General features: G+C 41.7%; 1 protein-coding gene and 1 long non-coding RNA gene across 14 annotated transcripts in view; one reads left to right on the top strand and one right to left on the bottom strand.

Annotated features, from left to right (window-relative positions):
- LOC116061283 (rho GTPase-activating protein 44) overlaps positions 1-26,908 on the bottom strand; it is a 98,419-nt gene that overhangs the window by 28,894 nt on the left and 42,617 nt on the right. For 3 of the 13 annotated variants that reach the window (XM_035997885.1, XM_035997890.1, XM_035997889.1), the window contains exons 1-9: positions 18,069-18,180; positions 14,126-14,165; positions 13,197-13,316; positions 11,695-11,771; positions 7,580-7,691; positions 6,116-6,192; positions 2,258-2,375; positions 470-538; positions 301-382 (exon numbers count right to left, since the gene is read on the bottom strand). In XM_035997885.1, the coding sequence (XP_035853778.1) occupies positions 301-382; positions 470-538; positions 2,258-2,375; positions 6,116-6,192; positions 7,580-7,691; positions 11,695-11,771; positions 13,197-13,316; positions 14,126-14,165; positions 18,069-18,130 (757 nt within the window). In that variant the 5' untranslated portion in view covers positions 18,131-18,180. Of the gene's footprint in view, positions 1-300; positions 383-469; positions 539-2,257; positions 2,376-6,115; positions 6,193-7,579; positions 7,692-11,694; positions 11,772-13,196; positions 13,317-14,125; positions 14,166-18,068; positions 18,181-26,908 lie in introns of those variants that run through there. The other 10 variants (XM_035997891.1, XM_035997892.1, XM_035997893.1 and 7 more) reach the window with 6 other exon arrangements.
- Positions 11,113-22,985, top strand: LOC116061311. The gene is made up of 3 exons (XR_004107692.1): positions 11,113-11,372; positions 20,418-20,422; positions 22,975-22,985. It is a non-coding gene; the product is annotated as an uncharacterized LOC116061311 (long non-coding RNA).

Here is a 26,908-nt window from a genome sequence, read left to right as displayed (position 1 = left end):
AATCCACCTCGGATGCTGTAGACATTATGGCTGATAATCTAACTCCTTATGGAGAAAATGAACAGGATTTTCACATCCGGAACTACACTGTAGAGCTCTACTAATGCTGAGGACTTACGTAAAAGCTGCGTCAGCAACAGCTGAATTTAAATGTTAAAGCTTCAATTAAAACTAAATTTCAACAACAGGACCCCGAATTGTTCGTTAAACACATGCAAACTGACACACATGGACACTGCAGCAGAGCCTGAGCACGATGACAGACAAACACAGAACACTGAGTGTTGGTCTGAAACTCACCCTGATGAGCTTTGATCTGAGGCAGCACACTCTGAAGCAGCTCTAATGACTTCCTGTGGTACTCTGCCTGGACTTCTATCAGCTAGACAGAAAAGAGATCAGAGAGTCTGTGATGGACGAGAACAACATTTCTGTTTTTTCACAGTCGCAGCAGAGATGTTGTACTTACTGTCTGGAAGTAGCTTGCATAGTCCATTTCTTTGGCCACAAAACTGTACATGTCTGCCGATAGCTGATCCTGGTGAAGACAGAGAAAAAAAAACATTTTCAAACAACAAAATAAATCATAATTAAAACCTAAAATGTGTTTAACAGAGCTTTTTTAAAAGCAGACATTCAAGAAAATCGCGGGCTCACACATCACACGAAAAATGTATCTTGTCAAGCTTCAAGTAATGTGCTTGTGTGTCCGAACAGCAGCGTCCCGAAGCAGTCAGCGTCCGCCACAGGCGAAAAATCTAAAATATATATAGCCTCACAGCTGTGCTCACTGCTGCTCCTGAAGCCCCAGCAACGACATATTTTCCATCTTTCCCCGCTCCGTCCTCTGATCAGTCGTGTCCTCCTTTTTCTGTATTTAATTTTGTTTTTGAGAGATCCAACAGAAAAATGTTTGTTCCAATTGTCTCAGGTCTGCCCTGTAAGGACGAGGATTTATCAGCTGATATCAACATGAAATCATAATTTCTGTCGTGAATTTGAAATGAGAATACAGTTTTCCCTAGCTTTATAAAATACTTAGGTGCATGTATTTGGCGGGGGGTTTAGGGGTCGTCGGTTTTTCAATAAATAAAAAAAAAGAAGCAGTTTGGAGCTTTTTCTGTGGCGCAAATGTTGGAAAAGCTAGGGCAGATAATAAATAAATAACGCTCAAAAAGCTTAAAGACAAAGAAGTCCACTGGGGATCTGAGGAAAGTATTTTAGTTAGATTTGATGCTGACATTGATTTAACATTCATTTCAGCTTAGGTCCTGCCCAAAACGGCTCAGATGTTGCACCTAAAGCGTGATTTATGGTTCTGCGAGGGCTCCACGCAGAGCTTTCGCCGTAGCCTACGTAGTTTCTACGCACCAAAAGCATGGAACCACCGTCAATGTTCACTTACTGTAGGCTGGACACTCTTCCTACCCCTGCACGTTTTAAGATTGTAATTTCAGATCACTTCACTTCTGTGTGTGATTGTTTTCATTAAGTATTATTTACTCGTTTTGTGCTTCATATTTTATGTGTCTTGTATCTCGGCATCATTGAAAATGAGGGAAACCTAAATGATTTCCGAGATTCTTAAATAAAGGTTATGAATGAAGTTGGCTGAAGTTTATACTTGTGCGTTAGACAGTGTGTGCGTCGATCTCGTAGCAGGGCTGACGTGTGTGTGTGTGTGTGTGTGTGTGTGTGTGTGTGTGTGTGTGTGTGTGGAGTGTGTGGTAGAGCGAGTGAGAGAGTGACAGCAATTAGCTTCAGAGGACTCTAGAGTCATGGTGAGAGAAACAAAGTGTCTCCCCTGTGTTTTCTGACCACGGTGGGAAATCTGTAGCAGGAAAAGTTAACCCTCTCCTTGATTTCATGTTTATGGAGAAGGAGAACCAGGAAATGAGTCGGGGGAAATGCAACGCTACCAAGCCACGGCCGAAACAACTGCGTCGCCGCGTCGTGTAGTTACATTTTTCGAGAGGGTGCACATCAGGCTACTTACAAACTTAGCCACGGCCTAGATTTAACGCAGACGCATAAAGCACGCTTAAAATTTATAATGGTAGGGAAAGACAGTTGTGTTCACATCCCATCATATATTTAGGCCAGATTCAATAAAGGACAGGAGGAGAGTGATCAACACAGATAATAACAGATAATTCTCTTACATAAACATATTGATTAGAGCAGCTTTAACCCTACATTAAAGAATAGCTGACTGATAAAAACACACAACTGAGGGTGAGTAAAAGTGAGCACTGACTCGACATATCTCCATGCGGTTGGCTGCCTCCTCCATCTCTTCCCTGAGGTGGTCGGCCTTGGCTCCCGTTGGCTGCAGGTTGCTAGACAGTCCTGAAGACTTTGTGGACTGATAATACCTGAGAACAAAACAAAAACACTCCTCTTTTCAATATGGTTTTGTATAGCATCCCTTTCTTCAGTGACTTTACTAAAACCACACTTTGAAAATAGTCCTGCATTCAAAACCATACTGAAGTCAAAGTATGTATCAGCAAAACGTATAGTGCAGTAAAATGTTCCCTGTCAGTGTTCAAACACTTCATTACATTTTCACAAAATGATACGTCATTTTACAGCTCGTTGCTAAACAAATCATTCTGTCTTCTCTCCCAAGCTTGGCAAATAAAATGTGCTACAAAAAGGGTTCCTTTCTCGAAGCACAATTAAAATTTTACTTAATCAGCCAACCAGAAGACATCCTCCCAAACAGAGGTCATTTCAGTAAAAAGTACATCCCGTAAGTCCTCATAAACAGGACAATAAAACAAAAAATAAAGCTCATTCTCAATTTCAGCTAGTTCACATAATAAACGTCTGTCCTTTTCTGGAGGAGTAAATGTCCTGCATTCTAAACATGACCTAAGTAAAAGTAGGTAAGTATTATCAGCAGACTTCACTTTAAGTCTCATTGTTCAGTAAAATGTTCCCTGTCAGAGGTTTTCCATTATATCTGATGTTTCTGGATTATAATTCCTGCTGCAGTTATGTGTATGTGGCATTTTACGGCTGTAAATGTTTAAGGTTGTCCACATTTTAACTCCTTTATATATAGGAGATAAGATCATCATATGTTCGTAGCGTCTCTGTCCTGTGAGAACCAGGTATGTCTAAAAAGTTTTAAAACTTTTCATGGTGTCAGAAAAACAGACCTGTTTTCAGCTTTGTGACGATGCATTTTCCAGCTGATCCAAGTGGCTTTATAAATATTTTATTTAGTTTAAGAAGTAGAAGAATGTTCGGTAACACTTTACTTGAAGGTATCTAAATAAGAGTGACATGACACTGTCATGACACATGAACTCTAACCCTAACCCTAACTATCATGACAAAAACCGAATGACACTTACTGACAGAAGCGTTACGTCATAAACGTTTGTGACTTGTTGTTTATAATGTTTATGACACGTTCATGACAGTGTCATGTCACTCTTATGTAGATACCTTCAAGTAAAGTGTAACCGAATGTTCTTAACACATAAAGGAACCCTTCATCCTTCAGTTTATCTCAAACATTCAACATCAACACATCTGGAGATACGTGACAGGAAGGGGAGGAAAAACTGTCATAAATTTGTCTATGAGATGTACTGGAGTACAAGTATAAAGTAGCATAACATGGAAATATTAACAAAGTACCTCAAATCAGAACTTGAGTAAATGTACTTAGTTACATTCCGCCACTGTGAACACAGCTTGTTAAACTAAACAAAGACATTTTCATTTGCCTTCAGCAACCTAATACTTTTGTTTTTGAGTGAAAATCGTTGACAACTAAATCTGACAGCTAACAAAATGACTCATGGAAAACCAAATAAATGTTTTTTTAATACCAACTTAACTCTTCAGCTAACACTTGACTATCTCAATCTAAATACACACACACACACATATATATATATATATATATATATATATATATATATATATATATATATATATCATTCATTTAACTTAAGCTATTTTCTCTTCTAATTCAATCCCTCCTCTTTACTTTCTGTCTGACTTTCTGTCTGCGTAGACTCTCTGGGTGGAGATAATAGGTCGCGCTGCCAGAGGAGCTCAGCACACAGCGGGATGATGGGAAAAACTGTCTCAGATTTGGGTCACTAAAGAAAACTGACTGGGCTGCAGTGAGGAAAATTACATTTTCTCTCCATGTCACTGCTCAGAGTGGCTCTGAAACGACGGTGAATCAGCACAAAGAAAGTGTGATGATTGTATGTTTCTGCCATCAGAAAACAGCTCCTGATTGGACAGGAGAGAAATCTGTGCCGAGGTGACGATTCCAACAATTCAGGAGGTCTGAAGTTTAACAACCTATTCAAGACTGAAAGATGGTGAAAGTTTTGCAGCTTTACAGCCAGAAAAAAAGTCTATAATAATCAGTGTTGTTTACTTAAAGGTACCGTGTGTCTGGAACACTTTTATAATACAACCCCAATTTACGGTCTAATCCCCAGACTCACAAGCCGGCAGAACTCCGCCAGAGGTTTCATGGGATTTGTTGACAGTGATAAAAATATAAAATATCACCTTTAAAGCTTTAGTGCGTGACTTTTTATATTAATGAACGTCCGTTACATTCAAGCCATCGCCAAATGAGTTGCTACAAATCTAATTAAGACTATCAGCTCCACACAACTCTCTCTGGATTTCTCAGTATGACTATGTTCAGAAGATTGTGTCGTCCGGTGACTTTCCCGCGCAGAAGCACGAGTGAAGATAGTTACCTCTTCTGAAGAGTCCATCATGTTTTTTTAATCCTCCGTGTCCTCCTTGGCTACTAGCCGTCCATCTCGCCAGTCAAAAATAGTCGAAGGAGGAGAGTAAAGATGGAAAGCTCCAAAAGCTTAGTTCCATGTAAATGCACGGATAATTCGTTGTTTTGTCGTTAGTGAAAAACAATATTGACCTTGTAGTTGAAAAAGGAGCCTCATATAAGAATGACATTTCCTCCTATGGAGTCCGTTCATTCCAAGGGGGTAAGCTTCGCTTCAGAGCTCGAATCTCCTATGGCGCCATTTTGATGCTACAAAGCGATCACCCCCCGTTAGCATCCCATTGACTGCCATTCATTTTGACGTCACTTTGACAGAGAATAACTTTACATCTGAAGAGTTTAAAGACTCTATTTGTCCGTTGTTTATTTCTAAAGAAACACAACAATGTATAAAAGGCTCCATTACCTTGTAGCTCACATTATGGCTCCGTAGCAGACGTTTTTATAAAAATAGGCTAACGATTGTGTCATAACCATGAGACTTACTGTCGCATAGTAGAGGAATTACCGTATAGTACAGGAGAAGCTCGCAGGCAGTTTCGACTTCCATTAGCTGTTTAAGTTTAATTACTAATGTTAACTATCATTTTAGTGATCAATAATTAGCCTGTGCCTATGTTATCTCCTTACATATAGCTACGCTCTCCGTCTCTGCTAGATTGGGAATGATTGAGATTTCTCTTGGCACAGCTACCAGAAGACTTCCAACTTTCAGACAGGTTGATCACTTCACATTTACGTTGTTTCTCTCAGTTGGAGGCTGCTCAGTAACGCTCAGCGCTCACCGGAAAAGTGCTTCTAAAGGCCTTCACTGGTCTCCGTCCAGAGCAACGGGATCTGTTGGTCCATTCTTATATACAGTCTATGGTTCATTCGCATTCGGAGATCGACTATTTTTGACTGAGAAAATGGCGGATAGCGTAAACAACAACTGCTAACGTGAGTTGCTCAAAACCCCCTAGAGCCCCTGGTGATACTTGGAGCAAAGTTTCATGTTGTGTCGAGCCTTCTTAGTGTTTTAAAATTTTTGATTTTGATGTGATCATAGTAGTGCCTCTAGCACTCCCATTCAAAAGGCCATTTGACCGAAAACGAGAATAGAAAATTCTGTTGTCTCGCCTTAAGCAAAAATAATTAAATATGCATAACGGAATGTTTTCATACTCCAGACATTCATGGTTACAACTACGCTGTGTGTAATGAAATCCCAGTGGCATTCAGTGGGAAGCTTCAGGACCAGTCCACTCTCAGGGGATGGAGTTTCTCACATCACAGCCAAGTCTCTTTTATCACACGTACCTGTAGTAAGAGACTCACCGTGTGCGCGCTGAGTCCATGTCCAGGACCAGCTTCGCTAAATGTTTCCTTTGTTTCTGGATATTTGGGATTTCCACCTGAGAGGACGGAGCAGAGGGTTGTTTGTTTGGTTGTTGGTGTGAAAGAGGAAACAGACTCTGCATTGTCAGAGGCTTTGCACCTGTTTCTTGGTCTCATGAAGATTATTTTACGGACTAATTTACAGAGTAATCATGTTCAGTATGTCCTGTATTAAACACACGTACAGTGCAGGTTTGTCTGAGAAGTTTCAGGAACTATTAAAGGGCTCCAATCAACCTTGTCTCTTATTAACCCTCATGTTTTCATTAGTCTGGGTCTAGTCTCGGATTGACAGACCTTCCTCCGCAGCGCTGCGGAGGAAGGTCTGGCTAGTCCACACAGCCTTCTGGGATGGGAGAAAAACGTGCTCTGGTTTATTGGCATTTCTTTAAACCAATCACGATCGTTTTGGACGGTGCTAAGCGTCGCACGGTGCAACGTTGCCTCTGCAAAATAGCCTCGGGAAGGAACTTGTTTCGGTGGAATGTGTGTACGTTTAAAGGTCATTTCAGATTGGACAGATAGTCTAGCTAGCTGTCTGGATTTACCCTGCAGAGATCTGAGGAGCAGTTAACCATAGTCCTCACAAATCCACCAGAGTTTAGAATTCCAACACAAAGAAAGAGGAAGGTAACGGACGTACAGCCGAAAAGAAGGACATACGGCAGAATTTCCAGTGGCAATGGGGCAATCCCAGAAGTGGAAGGTCGTGGATATAGACTAGTCTGGGTCCACTTGAATATATTTTGTGAAAACACCAGAGACGGTGGCTGGGTTAGCTCAGTTGGGAGAGCAGGCGCACATATATAGAGGTTTATTCCTCGACGCAGAAGGTCCAGGGTTCGATTCCGACCTGTGACAATTTCCTGAATGTCTTCCCCCCTCTCTCTCTCCCCTTTCATGTCTAGCTGTCCTATCCATTAAAGGCGGAAATGCCCAAAAAATAATCTTAAAGCAACACTAAAGAACTTTTCCTACTTCGGTCCCCCTACAGGTTGGAAGGGCAATTGTCCATTACATTACGTTATGCAAGTTTGCCAGATCAGGTAGCGGATCTGTAGTTCAAATGAACTGGACAATGTAATGTAATGGACAATTCCCCTTCCAACCTGTAGGGGGACCGAAGCGGGAAAAGTTCTCTAGTGTTATTTAAAAATAAATAAATAAATAACCCACCAGAGACGACAATGTAAATAGGTCCTGTTGTATTTAAAAAAATATATATTAGAAATAAAAGAAGGAATTTCGGATGAGGAGCTGCAAAAATAGTCTCGGCAATACGTCTCATATTAAGTGAAAAGGAGAACAAACTATATTTGTATTTTAATTTGCAGAGGCAAGCACTAGTTAGTTTGATTTGAGTCCATTAATGACACAGGCCTTCACACAGTGTGCTTTCCATACCTCTGCGAGGTCGTACAGAGGGTCGACGACGTCCCTCTCGATGGTGAGCTCGAACAAGATGAGCTCGTGAGCGAGTTTTTCCTGCGTCTCGCCGCAGAGCTTCAGCATCTTCCTGCAACAGACAACAGAACCAGAAAACATCGGTGAAACAAATCAAACAAAGAGCACAAGTCAGGCTCTCAGGTTACCAGAGGTACAACAATAGAAGAAGTGCTTTTGGTCAATCAGTGTTCTCTGTAACAGCATCTAAAGGCTGGAATATGTTCTATTTGTTTATTTTGCCCTATAAAATCAAGACAACAATTACACAAAAAGTTAAATAATAAAAAATAAAGATTGTGCAGGTGAGATTAAGAAAACCCCTAGGGGCTTATAGACGGAGTCTCACCTAAGGAAGAGAGGAATTATATAGATAATGAACAATTGCAAGTGTCCTAAACAAAAAACAACAAACTGAACACAAGTAAGCACTGAATTTAAAAAAATATATAAAAAATAAATAAATAAAAGCATAAGGTTGGCTACGTAAACATCAAAGGCATAAAATCATAAAAATGATGTGATGATGTGTGTATGTGTAAGAAGAAATGACAGACAGCAAGGCCAAACAAAATGTGATATGAATAGTTCCGATCAAAACAGATAGTTATGGTCTTAAGCCTCTTTTTATAATTCTTGACAGAAGTTGACTGAAATGTAGTGTTAATATAGCTGTCCCATAGCTGAGCTCCTCTGTATCTAATGGGGAATTGACAGAGCCTAGTACGGAACATTGGAAGATGTAAATATTTGTATTATTGGAATAGAAGCTGGCTGGTGCAAAATTTTGAAAATAAAAACACAAGTTTGGTACTTATTTATATTAAAGATTGAGAGAATCTTTTTTTTAAGGATACTTGTTTGGGCATTTTTTAGGCCTTTAATGACAGGGCAGCTGAAGAAATGAAAGAGAAAGGGGAATGACATGCAGCAAAGGGCCGCAGGTCGGAGTCGAACCCAGGCCTGCTGCGTCGAGGAGTAAACCTCTATATATGTGCGCCTGCTCTACCAACTGAGCTATCCGGGCGCCCTGATTGACAGAATCTTGAGCTCTTTAAAGTTGCCAATGTGGATAAGAGAAGTAAATACTTACCGTTCTTTTACTGGTCAGCTGAAGAACTGGCTTATTGATAATCAGATATGTGCACATTAGACTGCTGACTGCCTGTTGACTTTGGCTGCCTGTCTGCAGATTTGTCGTGTCTTGTTGCTGTCTGTCTGATGTGTTGTATTCGTTACTTGTTGTTGTGCATTGTGCCTGTTTGAATGTTGGTCTGTGTATGTTGCTTTTACGTGCTGACTGTCTTAAAGCAGCCATATTATGCTCATTTTCAGGTTCATAATTGTATTTTAAGGTTGTACCAGAATAGGTTTACATGGTTTAAATTCTCTGTTTTAGCTACAGAGTGAGACCTCTTTTCTTCTTCTTCTTCTGTACTATCTTTGATTGCACTTGCACATGCCCAGTAGCTCAGATGTAGATCATGTCAGCTAGCTAGCTCCATAGACAGTAAAAGAAAGGCTGTTTCTACAACTTCAGTCAGTTACAAGGCAGGATTAGCTGGGAGACTTCTAAATGAGGGCGCAGATGGAAGTAGTTCTTTTGTAGATTATGGTGAACTTGTGTGTGTTGTAGCAGTGCTCTGCTATTGAGAACAAGGTAGCATGCTAGCGTTAGCATGCTAGCGTTAGCATGCTAACGCTAACGCTAACTACGAGCTAATGGTTGCGTTAGCCTGCTCGTTTCGGCTTGTGACGTCACAAGCCGTGCCGATTTTGAACAGCTCACCCAGAGACTGAAGGCAGGACACATTCAGAAACCGTATCTCACTCTAAACAGCATGGATGGATTTTTTTCAAAGTTTGTATGTGTGTGGAAGCACCAGAGACACAACATAACACCCCAAATCCCAGAAAAAGTGATTTTTTCATAATATGGGCACTTTAAGTCATTTTATTGTATTTTATTTTTTTAGGTTGCCATTTTCAAACTGGCCAGGGACTACAGATATGTAACAGATGTACAGTTACTTTGCGGTTGATTATTGAACACTGTCCCTGTCAAATAAACACATAAATGAAATGAGTCACAATGTGAGGTTTTCTCTACCACAGTTCTCCTGGAGGATAACACAACGACTTCCTTATGAACTGCTGATATTTATGCAACTCTCTTTCAAAACTCTTACAAACAACAGTGATGCCTTTACATAAATTCATGCAGCAAGGTGATGCAACACAGTGTAACTCACTACATCAACATGTGCATATAAAAGCTTTTCATTTCCTGTGTTTTTCTGAATCTGAAATAAATAAAAAAAAACACCCAGATGATTTATATCTGCAGGTGCTTTTGTGTTTGCAAAAGAGTTTAAAAATGTATTCCAAAGGTTTTTTAATTGTCATCCAGACGTTGTTGATGGCCCAGAGAGCTCAATATACTTAAACTTAGTGGCCCAATCCCAAAGTGAGCCCTGAGGACTAAGGACTAAAGACTCACAGACTCATTGATCTCAGGTGCTGGCTGAGTGAGTGAGTGTGTGAGGCCACATGAGCTCAGATAGGTAGAAATGGGATTGGGACAGCACTTCACGAGATCACATGTTACCTTGGCGACGTTTAATAACAAAGATGTTGCTGACACTTGCCGGTTTGGGAATTTTCATTTTAAAGCAGCCATATTATGCTCATTTTCAGGTTCATAATTGTATTTTAAGGTTGTACCAGAATAGGTTTACATGGTTTAATTTTCAAAAAACACCATATTTGTGTTGTACTGCAGTGCTCTCTCTCACTGCTGCAGATCCTCTTTTCAGCTGGTCTCTGTTTTAGCTACAGAGTGAGACCTCTTTTCTTCTTCTTCTTCTGTACTATCTTTGATTGCACTTGCACATGTGCAGTAGCTCAGATGTAGATCATGTCAGCTAGCTAGCTCCATAGACAGTAAAAGAAAGGCTGTTTCTACAACTTCGGTCAGTTACAAGGCAGGATTAGCTGGGAGACTTCTAAATGAGGGCGCACATGTAAGTAGTTCTTTTGTAGATTATGGTGAACTTGTGTGTGTTGTAGCAGTGCTTTGCTATTGAGAACGAGGTAGCATGCTAGCGTTAGCATGCTAGCATTAGCATTAGCATGCTAACGCTACGAGCTAATGGTTGCGGTTAGCCTGCTCGTTTCGGCTTGTGACGTCACAAGCCGTGCCGATTTTGAACAGCTCACCCAGAGACTGAAGGCAGGACACATTCAGAAACTGTATCTCACTCTAAACAGCATGGATGGATTTTTTTCAAAGTTTGTATGTGTGTGGAAGCACCAGAGACACAACATAATACCCCAAATCCCAGAAAAAGTGATTTTTTCATAATATGGGCACTTTAAGTTTGTTGCTTTCCACACGGCCAAGGCACAGGAGACGGCTGCCTGATTCTAAATTTTTTCAAACTCTTGTTTTACGAGCTGGACGACAGGCTGGTCTGTGCTCCGTGGTCGTGTGTCGTGCTGTTGTTTACCTTTGTAATTTCCGGATTTCCCTTTGGTCTCCGCGGTACACATCACAACGCTTTGAACTGTGGGTAATTCCCTTTGGTGAAGTCTGCATCGATGCAGACTCACGGAAAGGGCTCGGTAAGTGTGTACTCAAACCCTCGCGCCCTTTGAAATTCGACATTGGGACAACCCTTAAGCCCTTACGAATTTCGCGAGAACGCGCACCACAAGTCCGTGAGTCTGTGAGTCCGGACTTTGGGATTGGGCCGTTAACACACGCAAAGAAACATGATACATGCAAATAGATAAAAGTCACGTGAGCAGCATTTAGAAAAAGTTCTACAAAGTGAGACAAATTAGTTGTGTCTTCATCATTTGTTTATATTTTGTCTCTATATGTTTTGGCAAGTTGCAGTGTGTTGAGCTGTATGTCTGGACATGAATGTAAAATCAGTTCTGGGTGATAAAAAACATTCCTTTTCCTGTCGCTGTTTTTAGAGAGAAAATGCTGCTACAGATAATCAACATGTGTGTGTGTGTGTGTGTGTGTGTGTGTGTGTGTGTGTGTGTGTGTTTCAGTGTGTACTCACCCTAGTAGAGACTCGTCCCCGAGCACAGCCGCCCCCTCCACCATACATTGTGCTAGTGTTGTAAGAGGAAGCTTCTTCTGCGCAGAATCACACAAACAAACACACAAACACACAAATCGATCGATGAGTCAGCCATTCTGCTGAATGTGTCATTCAACACTGGGAAAACAAGTGAAATGATCCACACACGTAAAAACAAACAGACATGTTGCAGAACACACACACAAAGACACAAACCTGAAGGAAAAATCCTTTATTCTCTCAAACCGATGGATATCATCAATTCGTGTGCTGTTAACTGGGATGAAGGAGATGCTTTGTAATTAATTAATTATTGTACGTTATTAAGCTTGTCGTTCTCACTTTTCCCCAGCCAGCCTTATCTGCTCCTACCACTGACACTTTTCTAACCTCCATCAAGGAGATTATCGCTGCATTTCATGTCGCTTTAATTGCCTCCTCGAGTCCTTCACTTGCCTCCCTCCCTCGCGTCTTAGTCCCTCCCACCGAGGAGGTACGGGAGAGATGCGAAAGAAATCATGGGAAGGGAGACGAACCAAGGAAATGTGTGTTGTTTTTTTAACCGGAAGTTGTTCTGTCCCTCCTTGGTGAAGGCCGTCTCAAAGCTCTTATTTCTGCCCGGAGGACCGAGCATCGAGGAGGGATCATCGAGGAGCTATAGGCGAGGATACACGAGAGCAGCCTTCCCAGAAGCCGTGCAGCTGAAGGAGTTGCTAACTCCGCCCATACAGCTGACGAATTCATGTGACGCTTTAGAGGAAAGGATGTCTCATCTCTCTAAACACATATTTGCTCGTTTCCTCTCTTCTCCCATGATTTACTTGCGTCTCTCCCGTGCCTCCTCGTGGGAGGGACTAAGACGCGAGGAAGGGAGGCAAATGGGGGAGTTGAGGAGGCAATTGAAGCGACATGAGATGCACCTCTCGAATATCCCTCCTCGATGCTCGCTCCTCGGTCCTCGGGGCAGAAATAAGAGCTTTGAGATGGCCTTCACTGAGGAGGGACAGAACAACTTCCGTCGAGGACCGAGGAGTCTAGGAGCTATCAAATAAGGGACATGGGCTGTACCCTATGTGTTCAGTTCGGTCCGTTCGTTTGTCTGTTTGTCCAGGGGCTTATAGCACAAAATTCTGGGCCCTGTAGAAAGGCATTCTCTCTGGGGCCCTCCCCACATCCACAGCTATTCATTCTAGCATCTTTTTGGGCCCTCTGGGTACTCAGTCCCCTTTCCAACCCCAGCCCGACACCCCTGTGTCTGTCAGCAGGATTACGGAAAAAAATACGGGCCCAATTTTCATTAAACTTGATTGAAAGGTGTAGCAAGTGCCAAGGAAGAAACCATTACATTTTTGGAGCAGATCTCAATCATGGTGCGGATACACAAATTATTTTTCACTTTTGTTACATTTTGAGATAGGGCGTTTGGCCTTGGCGGAGGTCTGTGCTCTCCGAGTGCCTTTATTTTTTGGGTTGCTTCTCACCGAGGGCGACCTGACAGACTTCTTGTCCACGTCCACGCCCTGCTGGCCCTGCAGACAGGCGGTCAACTTCTTGTGTGTGCTGTGGGAAACCTGCTTGACCAGCTCCAGACGTTTCTCCACCTGACACAGAAAGAAAGAAAATAGAGCTGCAATGATTAATCGATTCATCGATTTGTTGTCAACTATTAAATTAATAGCCAATTATTTTAATAATCGATTAAACGATGAAAATTCTCTGATTCCAGCTTGTTAAATGTGAATATTTCCCTATCTCCTCTGTGACAAAAATTACATATCTTTGAGTTGTGGACAAAACAAGACATTTGAGGACGTCCTCTTGGGCTTTGGGAACCACCAATCCACATTTTTCACCATTTTTTGACATTTTATAGACCATACAACTAATCCATTAATTGAGAAAAAAATCAACAGATTAATTGACTATGTCAAAAATTGTCCGTTGCAGCCCTAAAAGAAAAGACATGAGACGCGATAGCATGTACTCATGCACAGATTAGGTACGTTTCAGGACATCCTCAATCAAGTCAGTTACAGACACGCACATGCAGGCCCCTACATCCTGTCTGTCTGGCATCAAAACAAGCTTCTTTTCAGCCGCTGACGCTCATACAACACCATTACCTGTGTCACTTAAATGCCTCTCATTTCATTATTAAACCAACTCAGTGGAACCGACGTTGCTGATCAATTACAGTGCTGCACTCTGAGTCAATTAGTGGGGACGTTCAGCCTTTAGTCTCACAAAGAGGTTCAATTTCAGCGCTCATTAACGTCGCCTGAAGGCAGTTCAGAAAGCCATTTGAAAAAGCAATTTCATGCACATTGAATATTTTGAGTTGATGATGATTTCTTTTTCCTGTGAGCGGCAGCAAATATCATTCAAAAAGACACACTTAATTGATTATTACCTGTAGTAGATCTTCACTTAATACTTCTGTTTTTTCAGCCCTGGAAGAGTAGAGAAGAAGAAAAAGGAGGCTGTTAGGGTGGACGGGGGAATTGCGTAATTACATAACTTTTTGCAGAGGGAACTGGGCAACATACACACATATAGGCTACTACTCAATCAATGTAATTACACCATTTGCTGAACAAATAATAAATGATATTGCAGTTGCAGCCTGGAGCTAAAATAAGTAATGTTCATATTTCAACTTTTCAACGTGGCTTGAGCTAATAAAGAGAAAAACTACAAAGTCTCAGGCAGGGGCGGAGCGGGAAGGGTGGCTTGTGGGGCTCCAGCCACAATTTTTTTCTCAAAAACCCCAAATATTTTAGGGTTTTAAGATAACTTCATCTTCATCTGTCATTTGCTCTCGGTCTCTCTGACTCAACCAGAAAATGAAATGAAACAAAAGTTCTATTACTGGGGAAATATCACCGTTCATTCTGTAAACTCTACTGAAAAAAGGTTTCAAGAATAGTAATGCTGTTTAGGCCAACCACCCACTTTACCTATGTTATGTAACTTAAAAACAGTAACATCACTGGTTCCCCTCTCTCTAGGTGTCAGGAGTGAAAAATTAGTCATCCTGAACATTTGTTGTGTTTAGGTTTCAGAATGACAAACAATTAGACACAGAAGGTGTTTCTCAAAGTCAAGAAAGGATCCTCCGAAGCCGGAATTTCGAGGATGCTACATCATTGAAGTCCGTCGAAGGACTGCTCCGATGTCGAGGGTCCTCCAAATTTCACCAAGGAGTCCTTCGTTCAGAGGATTTCCCATAGATAGTAAAGGATGCATATGTGTATCCTTCGTGCTCCCAAATCACCCACAATCCTATGTGCGCGGCTTTGCCGGCTCGTTAAAAAAAAATCAATGGCGGACCTAAGCAGGAGTTGGAGCGGGATCGCTGATGGCGCAATAATCATTTAAATGTAAGTATCTTTAGTGTTTGCCGTACATTTGTTATCACTGTTAATGTGTTACATCAATGTAAAGCTTAAAGCCGATAGACCAGAGACTTTGCCTTTGTTGTCGGTCCGACCGACTCCTGCTCCCCGTGTTTTGTCGGTGGTCCGGCCGACTCCTGCTCCAGTTACCCTGTCGGCGGATTTGCCGACTTCTGACCCTGTTGCCTTGTTGGCAGACACTGGCTCAGCTGACTCGTCGCCTGTCTCCAGTTCAGCTGCCCCTTCACCTGCTCAGCCTGCCTGGCCACCAGAAGGGATTCGCCTTCGCTGCCAGTCTTCAGAAGGGATTCGCCTTCGCAGACGGCCACCTGAGGGGATTCGCCTTCGCTGCCGGCCTTCAGAAGGGATTCGCCTTCGCTGCCAATCTTCAGAAGGGATTCGCCTTAGCCGTTGGTCTTCAGAAGGGATTCGCCTTCACGGATGGCCTCCAGAGGGGTTTCGCCTTCACAGACGGCCTTCAGAGGTGCTCTGCCTTCGCCGCCGGCCTCCAGAAGGGTTTCGTTTTCGTCGATGGCCACCCGAGAGTCTTCAACGTCCTGCCTGGTCTCCAGAGGGTCTTCACCTTCACCGTCCTGCTCAACCTCCTGAGAGTCTTCGCGATCCTGTCCGCCCTTTCGAGGAACTCTACCTTTGCCGACCTGTTTGGCCGCCTGAGAAGCTTCACCTTCGCCGCCGGCCACCTGAAGGATTCTGCCTTCGCCGCCGGCCACCTGAAGGATTCTGCCTTCGCCGCCGGCCACCTGAAGGATTCTGCCTTCGCCGCCGGCAGCCTGAAGGGTTCTGCCTTCGCTGCTGCCCCAAGTACCCATGGTTCCTGGTTGCCGAGGCCTCTCTGTTCCCTGTTGCCGGGGCCTCTCTGTTCCCTGTCCCGAGTGGCCCCTCTCTGTTCCCTGTCCCGAGTGGCCTCTCCATTCCCTAGCCCTGTTTGACCTTTTTGTTCATCCGTTCGTCCCTCCTCCGGTCCCCCTCCGCCCCCCCTGGGTTGACTTTTGTTCTGTTTTGTTTTTGGGACATCTGGGATCTGTCCCTTGGGGAGGGGTACTGTCAGGGTTTTGGTATTTTGTTCTGTCTTATTGTGATTTTCTGTTATGTTCTGTTTCCTGTTTTATTTTGTAGTCTGTCTTGTCCCCCCTTGTCTAGCTTACTTCCTGTCTTTGTTTGTTTCCCGCCTTTTTTTATTGTTCTGCCCCACCCTGATTTGTTCCACCTGTTGTGTCACCTGCCTCTCGTTCCCTCATTACCTTGTGTATTTAGTCTCTGTTCTGTCTTTGTCTCTTGTCGGATTATTGTTTGCTGTTCGGTGTTTCTCGTTTGTCCTTGTCAGTGGATTCTTGTCACTGTTCTGTGTTTTTGCCTGTTCCTGTTTTTGGGATTCTGTTTGTACCTATTTCTGAATTTGCCTGCTGTTCTCAGGACACCTTTTGTTAGTATGGACCTTATTATTTGTTCATTAAATCATCAAAGCTCACACTGCCTGTCCGTCTCTGCATTTGGGTCCTACATCCTCTGAAACCCTGACAGGTATGTCAAATACCTGTCAAATAAATGGCTTTTATGGCTTGTATATAGCTGCCGTAAATGGAGCATAAGTCCCGATGTTAACGTCTGGCTCTGGCCCCTGGTCTCAGGTTGGAAATCTGACAGAAAAAAAAGAGCTTGAATGTCACTCAGGATGCTTTTTGGCAACATGGCCTACACCAAATGCATGCCTATCTGTCCTGGAAAAGGGATCCTGCTCTGGCCCTTTCCCTCAAGTTTCTCCCTTTCTTCCCAGTTAAAGAGTTGGTGTGAGGTGTTTTTTTTCTTTTCCTGCTTTTCCCTTTGAGGCAAATTTGTCATAAATAAAAATTGTATTAAATTGAATTTACAGTATTGAATTAACAGTTTCTCAAAGTTACCTCAGCAGTGAACACTATACAGTCTCCACAGGCCCACAATTAAAGCTAATTAATGTTTAATCCACCACATGAAAGATAATCTCACTGCACACAACAATAACTGTCAGATAATGGAATTACTTGCCTAAGTATGATGAAGCTTGGACTCTAAACTAGATCAAAATATGAGAAAGCTTGTTGATTAACTTCCAGACAATGTAATTAAACAGTTATCACGAAACAAGTGTCTGCAACCGTAGCAGCTCTGTGAGGCTGCACAGCAGTGCTACTGTACGAGCTAAATGCTAACACAAAATTACAATGTTACTGTTACTCAAACAGGAGGAAGCATTTGTTGGGGACTATTTTCAGCGGCGGATTAATCCACATGCTTTACAGGTCAGTTATAAACCACTTTAATTCATTAGGAAGATCGGTCCAACAACTGTTTGACGACTTACTCTCTTTTTAAATAATGCTGCATCTGGTAACAAAGCTTACACTTTATTTTACCGTAATTTCCTAATAATTTTCTGGGTAATTTCCCGGAAATAATTCCTATAAATTAGAACTAATTATAGGATAATTAAAATAGATTAGATAGATAGATGGATAGATGGATAGATGGATGGAAGGATGATAGATACTTTCTTCATCCCCACGGGGAAATTCAAGTATCCAGCAGCTCACACGTACATTTAAAGAGAGTTAAAAACGGGATAAGAGCAGCATTACTACAAACAGTACAGTTCTGATCTGATTGGGCAGAGGCCTTATAAAAGCTGCCTTTTTAGAAAGTCAAACCAAACAAGAAATTCAATTACAATCAATTCTTTGCTTGCTTTACTGCAAAACATGCTCAGGCTTATTTATCGATGTTTTTAAGAATCAAAAACCTACGACAGCTCTGTCTCGTCTCTGAGAACAGTAAACCAATGAAGTCCACCTGACCTCAGCTCACTTCCTAAACAACACAAACAACTCATCCTCTCAGATTGAATCCTGACACAAACAGACTTTAAATTTACATTTAGTCAAGAATAAAAACAGCTGGACTTACAGAGGCGTGCGGTTCCTGCCTAAGGATCTAGTCCTGCTGATCTGCAGCTTTCTCTTCCACATCCCCCCTGCTAACAGCAGACAAAGCACCTGTTTACAGGCAGGAGCCGAGCGACAATAAGAGGGGGAAAGTGAAGTGACAGAGGGAGGAGAAGGAGGGCGTGAGGCAGGAGGGCAGCCTGAAGAATGAGACCTGCTAAGCTCGTCTTTTCACTCTTCCTCTCATCACCCACCAATCTGTTATCGCTGCTATACAGTACATTCATGTCTGTCAACAGGCTAGACTGCAGAAAAACATGTTTGCCATTAAGAAAAGGATATAAAACATAAAAGTCAGTTTGATCCTGATCTTTTAAACCCAACAAACACACACAGACAGACACACACACGTCACACACCTTATTTCTCATGGCTGATTATTTTTATTCATCTGGTTGAAGTGGAACAGCTGGAAGCAGGAGGACAAAAAGGAAAAGCTCATTTCTTTCCACAGCTGGTGTCTGTTCGACTGTGAGCCTCAGCATGCTACAGTATCTGTTGTTTTTTTTTTTTACACACAGCTCTTAGCTAATGCAGCTATTTCAGCACCGTGTGGTGCCTTTCTGTGTATTAATCCACCCAAAAATGCATCTTTTGAACATCAAATACCACCTTAAAATAATCAAATAAATGATGTATTTCAGTTTATAGTTTTACTACAAATATCAAGGCCAATGTGTAACTAATATAGCAAAAAATAAAACAGGATATACAGTGCTATATTAGTGTCTAGCCCCAGATGTACAAAGTATGTAAGTTGTTAAAAACTCTTGTGGAGTTGAAGTTTCAAACCCATGGAAAACAAAAAGTTTTAGCCCCCTAAAAAAACAATTAGCTACCTGTTGAGGTTGGATATTTTGTGTTCTACCTTCTCTGTTTGTAACTCACTGCTGCTGCCTGTAGACGCCAAGATGCACTTGAAAAAATGGGACAGGAATGTAGTTACTTTTGAATGGTGTTTGCTTACAAAAGGAAGGAACATTAATATTAGACCTGATGACGGATTAGAGGGGAAACAAGAAAGTTAATAAGCACTTAATCAAAGTGTGTCCATCCTGAGGGGAACATGAATGTGAGCACCAAATTGCATGACAATCCATCCAATAGTTGTTAAGATATTTCACTTAAAACCTCATGGTGGCGCTAGAGAAAAAGTCAGAGGATCCTGAAAGTCAGTAGGATTCATCTTCTGGGGAGCGTAAATGTCTGTACAAACTTTCATGGCAATCTATCCGATTGTTAAGCTATTTCAGTCTGAACCAAAGTGGTGGACTGACCGACATCAACAGCCACCTGCATTGGTAAAGGTGCATTAGATCGATAGAAAGAGGATTTAATCTAGTCTTTATCTGTGTGGCTTTGTGAGTGTGTGTATAGCTTTAGCAGAATGACTGTTTATGTTAGCACAGTCACAAAGGCTCCGTCTCTGTATGTTGATTTAACCTTCATTTCTTTCACACACTGTGTGCAAATCACGGCTGGTTTGAAGTAAATCACCGACAGTCTCTGGATCCATTTCCTCTCTGACAACAAGGACAGCAAGCAAGCAAGATTTACTGGCTCAGTGAATTTATCTACGAGGGGATAATGATACACACACACACACACACACACACACACACACAGAGTGGTTAGCAGTTATTCAACACCAGTGCTGCTCTTACACACACTCAGACAAACACAAGTAATCCAAACATGCTCACAATGCAAAGGACTGTTTCTCATTTTGCACACGCACACACGCACACACACACGCACACACACACACACACACACACACACACACACACACACACACAGAGGTTAGCAGTTATTCAACACCAGTGCTGCTCTTACACACACTCAGACAAACACAAGTAATCCAAACAAGGACTGTTTCTCATTTTGCACACGCATACACACACACACACACACACACACACACACACGTAAGATAAACAAGGCTTTAACACAAGCTAAAACAACCTGCTGTCAGCTGTTTTTTTCCCAACCAGACGACGAATCCTCTCTGACTTTTTCTTGACCTCACAGTCCTGCTTGTATTATATTTGCTAATGTACCTGAATAATAAAAGAATACAATAACGCCTGCAGACGATTCATGATGTCTCCAGTTTGAACTGTCATGTCCTCAATTACCAGCAGGAGGCAAGATTCGAGAACACTTTGCCACCACATCTCCCTGAGCGAAATGAATGTAACATTAACTGTATTTTAAAGCTGTAGCTGCAGCAGCATAATGTACCTGCAGTGCTGCTGGATGCATGAATGTCACAAGTGGCTTTTTGTAAAAAAGCAGCTGCATACTAGAGAATGTGTGCACACAGTGGCTATCAGAGCACATATTCACACACAGAGCACAATATTCTGATGTAAAAATAGACAATTTTGAATAAGTCGTATGCATTTTAAACCATTAATATCTGCAACTAAAGGCTTTTAATGTTCCTTTTCTTCTCGCTGTGCCTGAAAAATGTTTCTTTTTTAAAAACCAACATTTCCACGTGTTTAGCCAAGTCTCTGCATGTCTGCACGTGTTAGGAGAGGAGAAGGTCAGCTGTTAATATTGTTGTGCTGACGTTTCCCCTCGGGGGATTTGGACGTCGTAACGCAGAATGACGGGAGGTCACAGCTGAGGAAGGGAGAGGCGGAACAACACATGGTTCATATTTTTGGAAAAAGATCAAAATCAAAGGGGACAAAAACAAACGCTCGCAAGAAACTGAATATTATTCATGGTCGCTTTTGCATCGGAAAAAAGGGGAAACGACTTTATCAAGAATATAATTGGAATACGCTCCATCTCTCTCTGCAGCTTTTTGTTACTTGTTTGACAAATCAAGGGCACTAAAGCATCCAGAATCAAAGCCTCAGCAGCAGAGTCAGGACTCTACTGCAGCATCAGCTTCTGTCGTCACACCCGGGATTCCCACTGGCACAGAGAGAAGAGAGCGAGGAGGCGAGGCGGTGGGGGGAGGCAGTGATGAAGAACACAGAAGCAGCGGGAGAGAAGACGATAGAAGATGATCGATGTGTGAAAAGGGGTTTTACAGAGATAAATCTTTTGAGAAGATTTAGAAAGAGAGCTGGTGAGAAAACACATGGTTCTTCTTGTAAAATGACTCAGCTCTCTTTGTTTTTGCTCTTTTCTCGGGTCCAGAACTTCTGGCAGAAGACCAGAAACGTTCGCCTAAAAAGGGTTCAAAGGCCGCTTCCTCTATTCAGAAACTGACGCACCAAGACTGCAAGCCTGGCAGTCAACCGTGAGGACTGTATACAGTCACATTTGGTTACTGCGAGGAAATGAATAGCTGTGCACTAGCAGTGTTTCCCATACATTGATATCTTTGTGGCGGCCCGCCACACAATCAATGTTGACCGCCACATACTGCTATATCTGCTCTCAAATTTTGTTTTCAATTGTGCTGATGTTCAAGTGTTCAACAAGTTAACAACATTACAGTAACATTTAAGTTTATTTTTTTTGTCTTGCATGCAGAAGGTCACAAAGAGGTGAACAGCATCTGGCTGTTAAACAGAATTACAACTTGTGGTATCTTGTTTTGTCAAAGAGCCCATTTATGTTTTTTTCACAAGATTACATTGTGTGCTGTAACTGCCCCTGCACCCTTATAGCCTTGAGGATGGGACTGTGGGCAGCTTGTCTATTTAAGAGATCATACAAAGTTGGCAAAAATATTAGCAGTACAATTAATAAAAGAATTCTGCACGTCTTTCCGCGCGTGGACCCCCCACCCCCGGGTCAGCTACCACCGCAAATACAATCTAATTCTGTGGGAAACACTGACACACTTTATAAATCAGTACTATCTAATGCAATCTAACACAATAGATCTGCCATTTTACAAAAGTTATACATTTTCAGTTTTGCTGAAACTGTCAGAAAGGTGATAATGTTTATTATTGAGGTCGTATGTGTTTCTAATATTACCAAGCATTATCCAGCCCATTTATGTACGTGATAGTGGTGTCACGATTCTCCAAAACTACGATTCAATTTGACTTTCGATTTTCAGTTCTCAATTCAATTCAATTCAATAAAAAATAAATCAGCAGGATGGCAATGCCACAATAAGAGCCACTAGATAGCAGAAGGGAACTTAGCAACAACAGTTTGAGTTTCTCAGAGTTTAGGAGGCACAATTGAATGCACCATTAGCTTAACAAAGTGCACCTGAATGTCACGGCCTGTCCGTGACTCAGGCTGTCGGTGTGTGTGTGTGGGAGTGTGTGGAATGTGTGGGCAGGCGTGGCTTCCTCCAGGGCACCTGGCTCTCCAGCTCAGCTGCAGGTGATCTACTAATCAAGCTCCAGCTCTAGTACTCCTGTGATCCAGGCAGCCAGCGCCAGTTCGTTCAGTCTACCAAGTGCCGTTGGACGTCTACAGTATCTTCACTTCCAGCCACGCCACCTGCTGTGTGTGTTTTCGAGCCTGCCTTGCCTTCCTCCGCTCCTACACTCCATTTGGATCACCACCATCCTGAGTTATATTGCAAGATTTCTGTTCGGCTGAACTTTCATTAAAAAACTGTTTTCAATTCCATCCATCTAGTCTGTGTTCGCTCTTGGGTCCAGACCTCACCTTAACACTGAAAGCACAATGGAGTCTCGTCGGAGCCAACATGCTTTACCTTTGTTGTTTGTTTACATAACTCACTCACAGGGAAGGCAAACTGTTGCCACACCGATGACTTCAGGGAAGCAGGAGGATTTTCCAGCTACCGTTAGGCTAACGTTACCATGTGTCTTTAGCTGCATGCTACCAGCCGGTAAACTACGCTGTGTCTGTTGTGGTTTTCTTTGGATGTGCGCAAGTTGTCAGGGGTGGAGAGATAAAGAAATACTGAGGGAATCACCAATTCTAAACACTAATCACTAAAAAAATCATAGTCACAATTATTTTTGTCAATATTGGAATCACAATTATTTAACAGGATTACTCGTTGACTTTTGGAAAGATGTTGCATTTATTGAACATAAAAAAACAGTGAAACAGTTTAACAAATCAACAGTGAAAACACCTTAAACTTTGAAATTTCCCTTAATACTTTTCCTGTTGAACTTTTTGAATCCCCCTTAAAATACATATAAAAAATATATTCAAATGTTGGCTGAGTGAGGTTAGTCTTCAGAAGGGGCTATAGTGCGTATGTCATTCAGAACACAAGACAAAAGAAGAGTTTACAAAACGTAATGTGCGAAATAGTTTTTTCTCGTCTTCTCATTATTTTTGTGATCAGTAGGAGCCGAAATCGCAATCAAAATTCGATTAATTGCAAACTACATTTTTGAAGTAGTTCCATAACGTTTAATACTACTTCTACTAATTCCCCACAAAACATACTGTATGTATTGTTCCCTTTTTAGTCATTCATTTTGAGAAATTTGCCATTAATTTCCTGGAAAAAAACAAAAAATCCTGAAGAAAATAGAACAATACAAACTGCCTCTGAGATGTCGCAGTTCTTACTCAAACTATTCAATTCTACCGTTATTCTCTCCGCCCTCCTGTCTGCCATGAGCTCCGATCAATACAGCAAAGATGTGTATTTGCAGGAGACGACCGACCTGAGAAAGCCATTATTTGTGTGCTTTGATATTTTCATTATATGTCTGCAGACAGGCCATTTAACCCAGACTGCCTGGAGGCAAAGAAAAGAGTGATATATCTTGTAATATCACTACGCCAGAAGGACATACTGCACTTTGACTGCATTTATATAATATGTAGGCTTAGATCTGAACAGGTCTTCTGTATTGAATATGTAATTCAGTCCATCTTAAGAAGGGGAATTGGTATATGATGAGGAAAAAAATGGTTCAAGGACAGAAAAATCCCCCAGGGGGAATGTTCCAGGTGTAGTCAGATTACCCAGCATGCCTCTCTCCCGCCACTAACTGAGGAGAAGAGTGGGTTTGGGGTTGCTATGGCAGCAGGTGTTGCAGCTACGGAGCAGATGGATGGATGAAACGTCGAAGTGGAGAAGGCGTGTGAAGATGAATGAAGCGGCGGAGTAAAGTGGAGTCACTTCTCCAAACAGCAGCCTGAGGTGTGATGCCGGCGACCGAGCTTTCATTTGTCACAGCAGCAGAAGATGAGATCTGTATCTTCATCTCTCTCTCTGTGTGTGTGCGTGTGTGTGTGCGTGTGTGTGTGTGTGCGCTAGACACACCGATACCAGTATCAGTATCGGCTCCGATACTGCCTAAAACGCTGGTATCGGTATCGGGAAGTACTGGAGTTAATGCACTGATCCGATACCACGTAAGAAAGCCCGTAAGAAAATCTACGTTAAAGTAGTTTATTTATGTTCTTTTTCCGTTATAACTGACTGTCAAACTGCAGAATAAAAGAAAGTTCTGTGGCATTCATGTTTCACAAAGAGTTTAACCTGAGCCAGACTGACAACAAAGATAAATAATATCACATCCATACAGAGATAGTAGTATACAGCTGTTATACATCATATCATCATACAGAGATAGTAGTATACAGCTGTTATACATCATATCATCCATACAGGGATAGTAGTATACAGCTGTTATACATCATATCATCATACAGAGATAGTAGTATACAGCTGTTATACATCATATCATCCATACAGAGATAGTAGTATACAGCTGTTATACATCATATCATCCATACAGAGATAGTAGTATACAGCTGTTATACATCATATCATCATACAGAGATAGTAGTATACAGCTGTTAAAACATAATAAAATATATGACACACTGGTATCGGATCAGTACTCGGTATCGGCCGATACACAAGTTCAGGTATCAGAATCGGTGAACCGTCCTCACATCTTCTTTTGGTTTCAAGGTCAGGTCTGTGTGGAGTGGGGGTGGAATAAGAAATCATCATGGAGCCTAAAAGCCGACCTCACTAAAATGTAAATCTGTGCACGTATATGTGATAGACTTTAGATAGATAGATATTTTTTCCACTATATTTTATTCATAGTTTGAGCAATATGAGCAATTTGATCAACGCTGAAATAAAAACAGACATAAACTGCAGACAACTAAACAACTAAACTGGTGGAACTGAACAATAAAACACAATTTTAGTGAAATTAGTGAAATACAGGCCCAGCACGGTGCACCGCATGAGGTGTTTTTACGGCTTAATGGAAAATGAAAACACGCTGTACACTGTCGAGAGTTACATGAGAAGATTGATACCACTCTCATATCTGTGTGTCAAAACACACAGCTAGAGACGGGAGGCATTAGCTTAGCTTAGCACAAAGACTAGAAGCAAGGGGAAACAGCTAGCCTATAGGTTTTTAAATCCGTATTTCATAGAGAACGTAATCGTAGGCAACAGATGTACAGATGGTTTTACTGGGAGTAACATGCTCCCAGCTATTTATTGTTAAGGGATTTCAAATGTAGTGCTAATATTTTCTTTATTTAACATTGTAGGTGAATGGTGAGGGCCATCTTCGCAAATTCAAACTGCAAAGATAACAAAGGGAGATGTACGTTTTAAATGCAGTTTGAATCGGTAAAAATCTGTTCAGCCACGGTGGAGATATCAATGTCAAAAGTTTAACAAAAATGTCTTTTCCACAAATGTGATGGTGTATTGAGGAGGATAACATCAGTAGGCTATAAGCTGTAGGTGAATGGTCTAAGGAACCAGGGAACCAGGGAAACGTACATTGAACATTTGGCCTTGGGAAAAACATGCTGGGAACATTTCAACCATTTAAAAGGTCTTTGTAATGTGTCATATAAAGAGGATATTGAGCTGGGGAACACAGGACCCTGGGGACATAGATATACACTTAACAGACAGTGTTTTGTTAGCAGTGCTCTTGAAGACCAAGTATAGGTAACACACCATTTAGATAGATAAATAGATAGATAGATAGTTTATTGTCATTGCATATCTCTACACAACGAAATTAAGATGATAGATAGATAGATAGATAGATAGATAGATAGATAGATAGATAGATAGATAGATAGATAGATAGATAGATTGATTTAGCATCTAAACCGAACGCTCTTGGCATTTGCAGGAAAGTTTTTTTTTTCCGTTTAAGATGCTAACTGACTAACAAGCTATCTGAAGTTAACTAAGCAGCACAGTTCCCCCCATGGTGAAACCAAGGGGGTAGGTCAGCATCCACAAAGCGTAGCTCCTATGAAGCCATTTTGATGCTAACAAGCCATCACCTCCCGTTAGCATCCCATTGACTGCCATTCATTTTGACGTCACTTTGACAGAGAATAACTTTACATCTGAAGCGTTTAAAGACTCTATTTGTCCATTGTTTATTTCTAAAGAAACATGACAATGTATAAAAGGCTCCATTACCTTGTAGCTCACGTTATGGCTCCGTAGCAGACGTTTTTATAAAAATAGGCTAACGATTGTGTCATAACCACGAGACTTACTGTCTCATAGTAGAGGAATTACCGTATAGTACAGGAGAAGCTCTCAGGCAGTTTGGACTTCCATTAGCTGTTTAAGTTTAATTACTAATGTTAACTAGCATTTTAGTTAGCAATAGTTAGCCTGTGTATACCTACGCTCTCCGTCTCTGCAAGATTGGGAATGATTGAGATTTCTGAAGACTTACAACTTTCAGACAGGTTGCTCACGTAACATCTACGTCTTCAAGCTCAGTTGGAGGCTGCTCAGTAACGCTCAGCTATCACCGGAAAAGTGCTTCTAATATCCTTCACTGGTCTCCGTTGAAAACAATGGCGTGACTTTGTCTATTTCTTTAACTGTCTATGGGTGAAACGAGGACATGGCTA

Source organism: Sander lucioperca, chromosome 22 (assembly GCF_008315115.2).
Source record: "Sander lucioperca isolate FBNREF2018 chromosome 22, SLUC_FBN_1.2, whole genome shotgun sequence".
In the NCBI taxonomy this organism is placed as follows: Eukaryota; Metazoa; Chordata; class Actinopteri; order Perciformes; family Percidae; genus Sander; species Sander lucioperca.
Note: the sequence above shows the minus strand (reverse complement) of the source record. Positions and strands in the feature narration are given on the sequence as shown.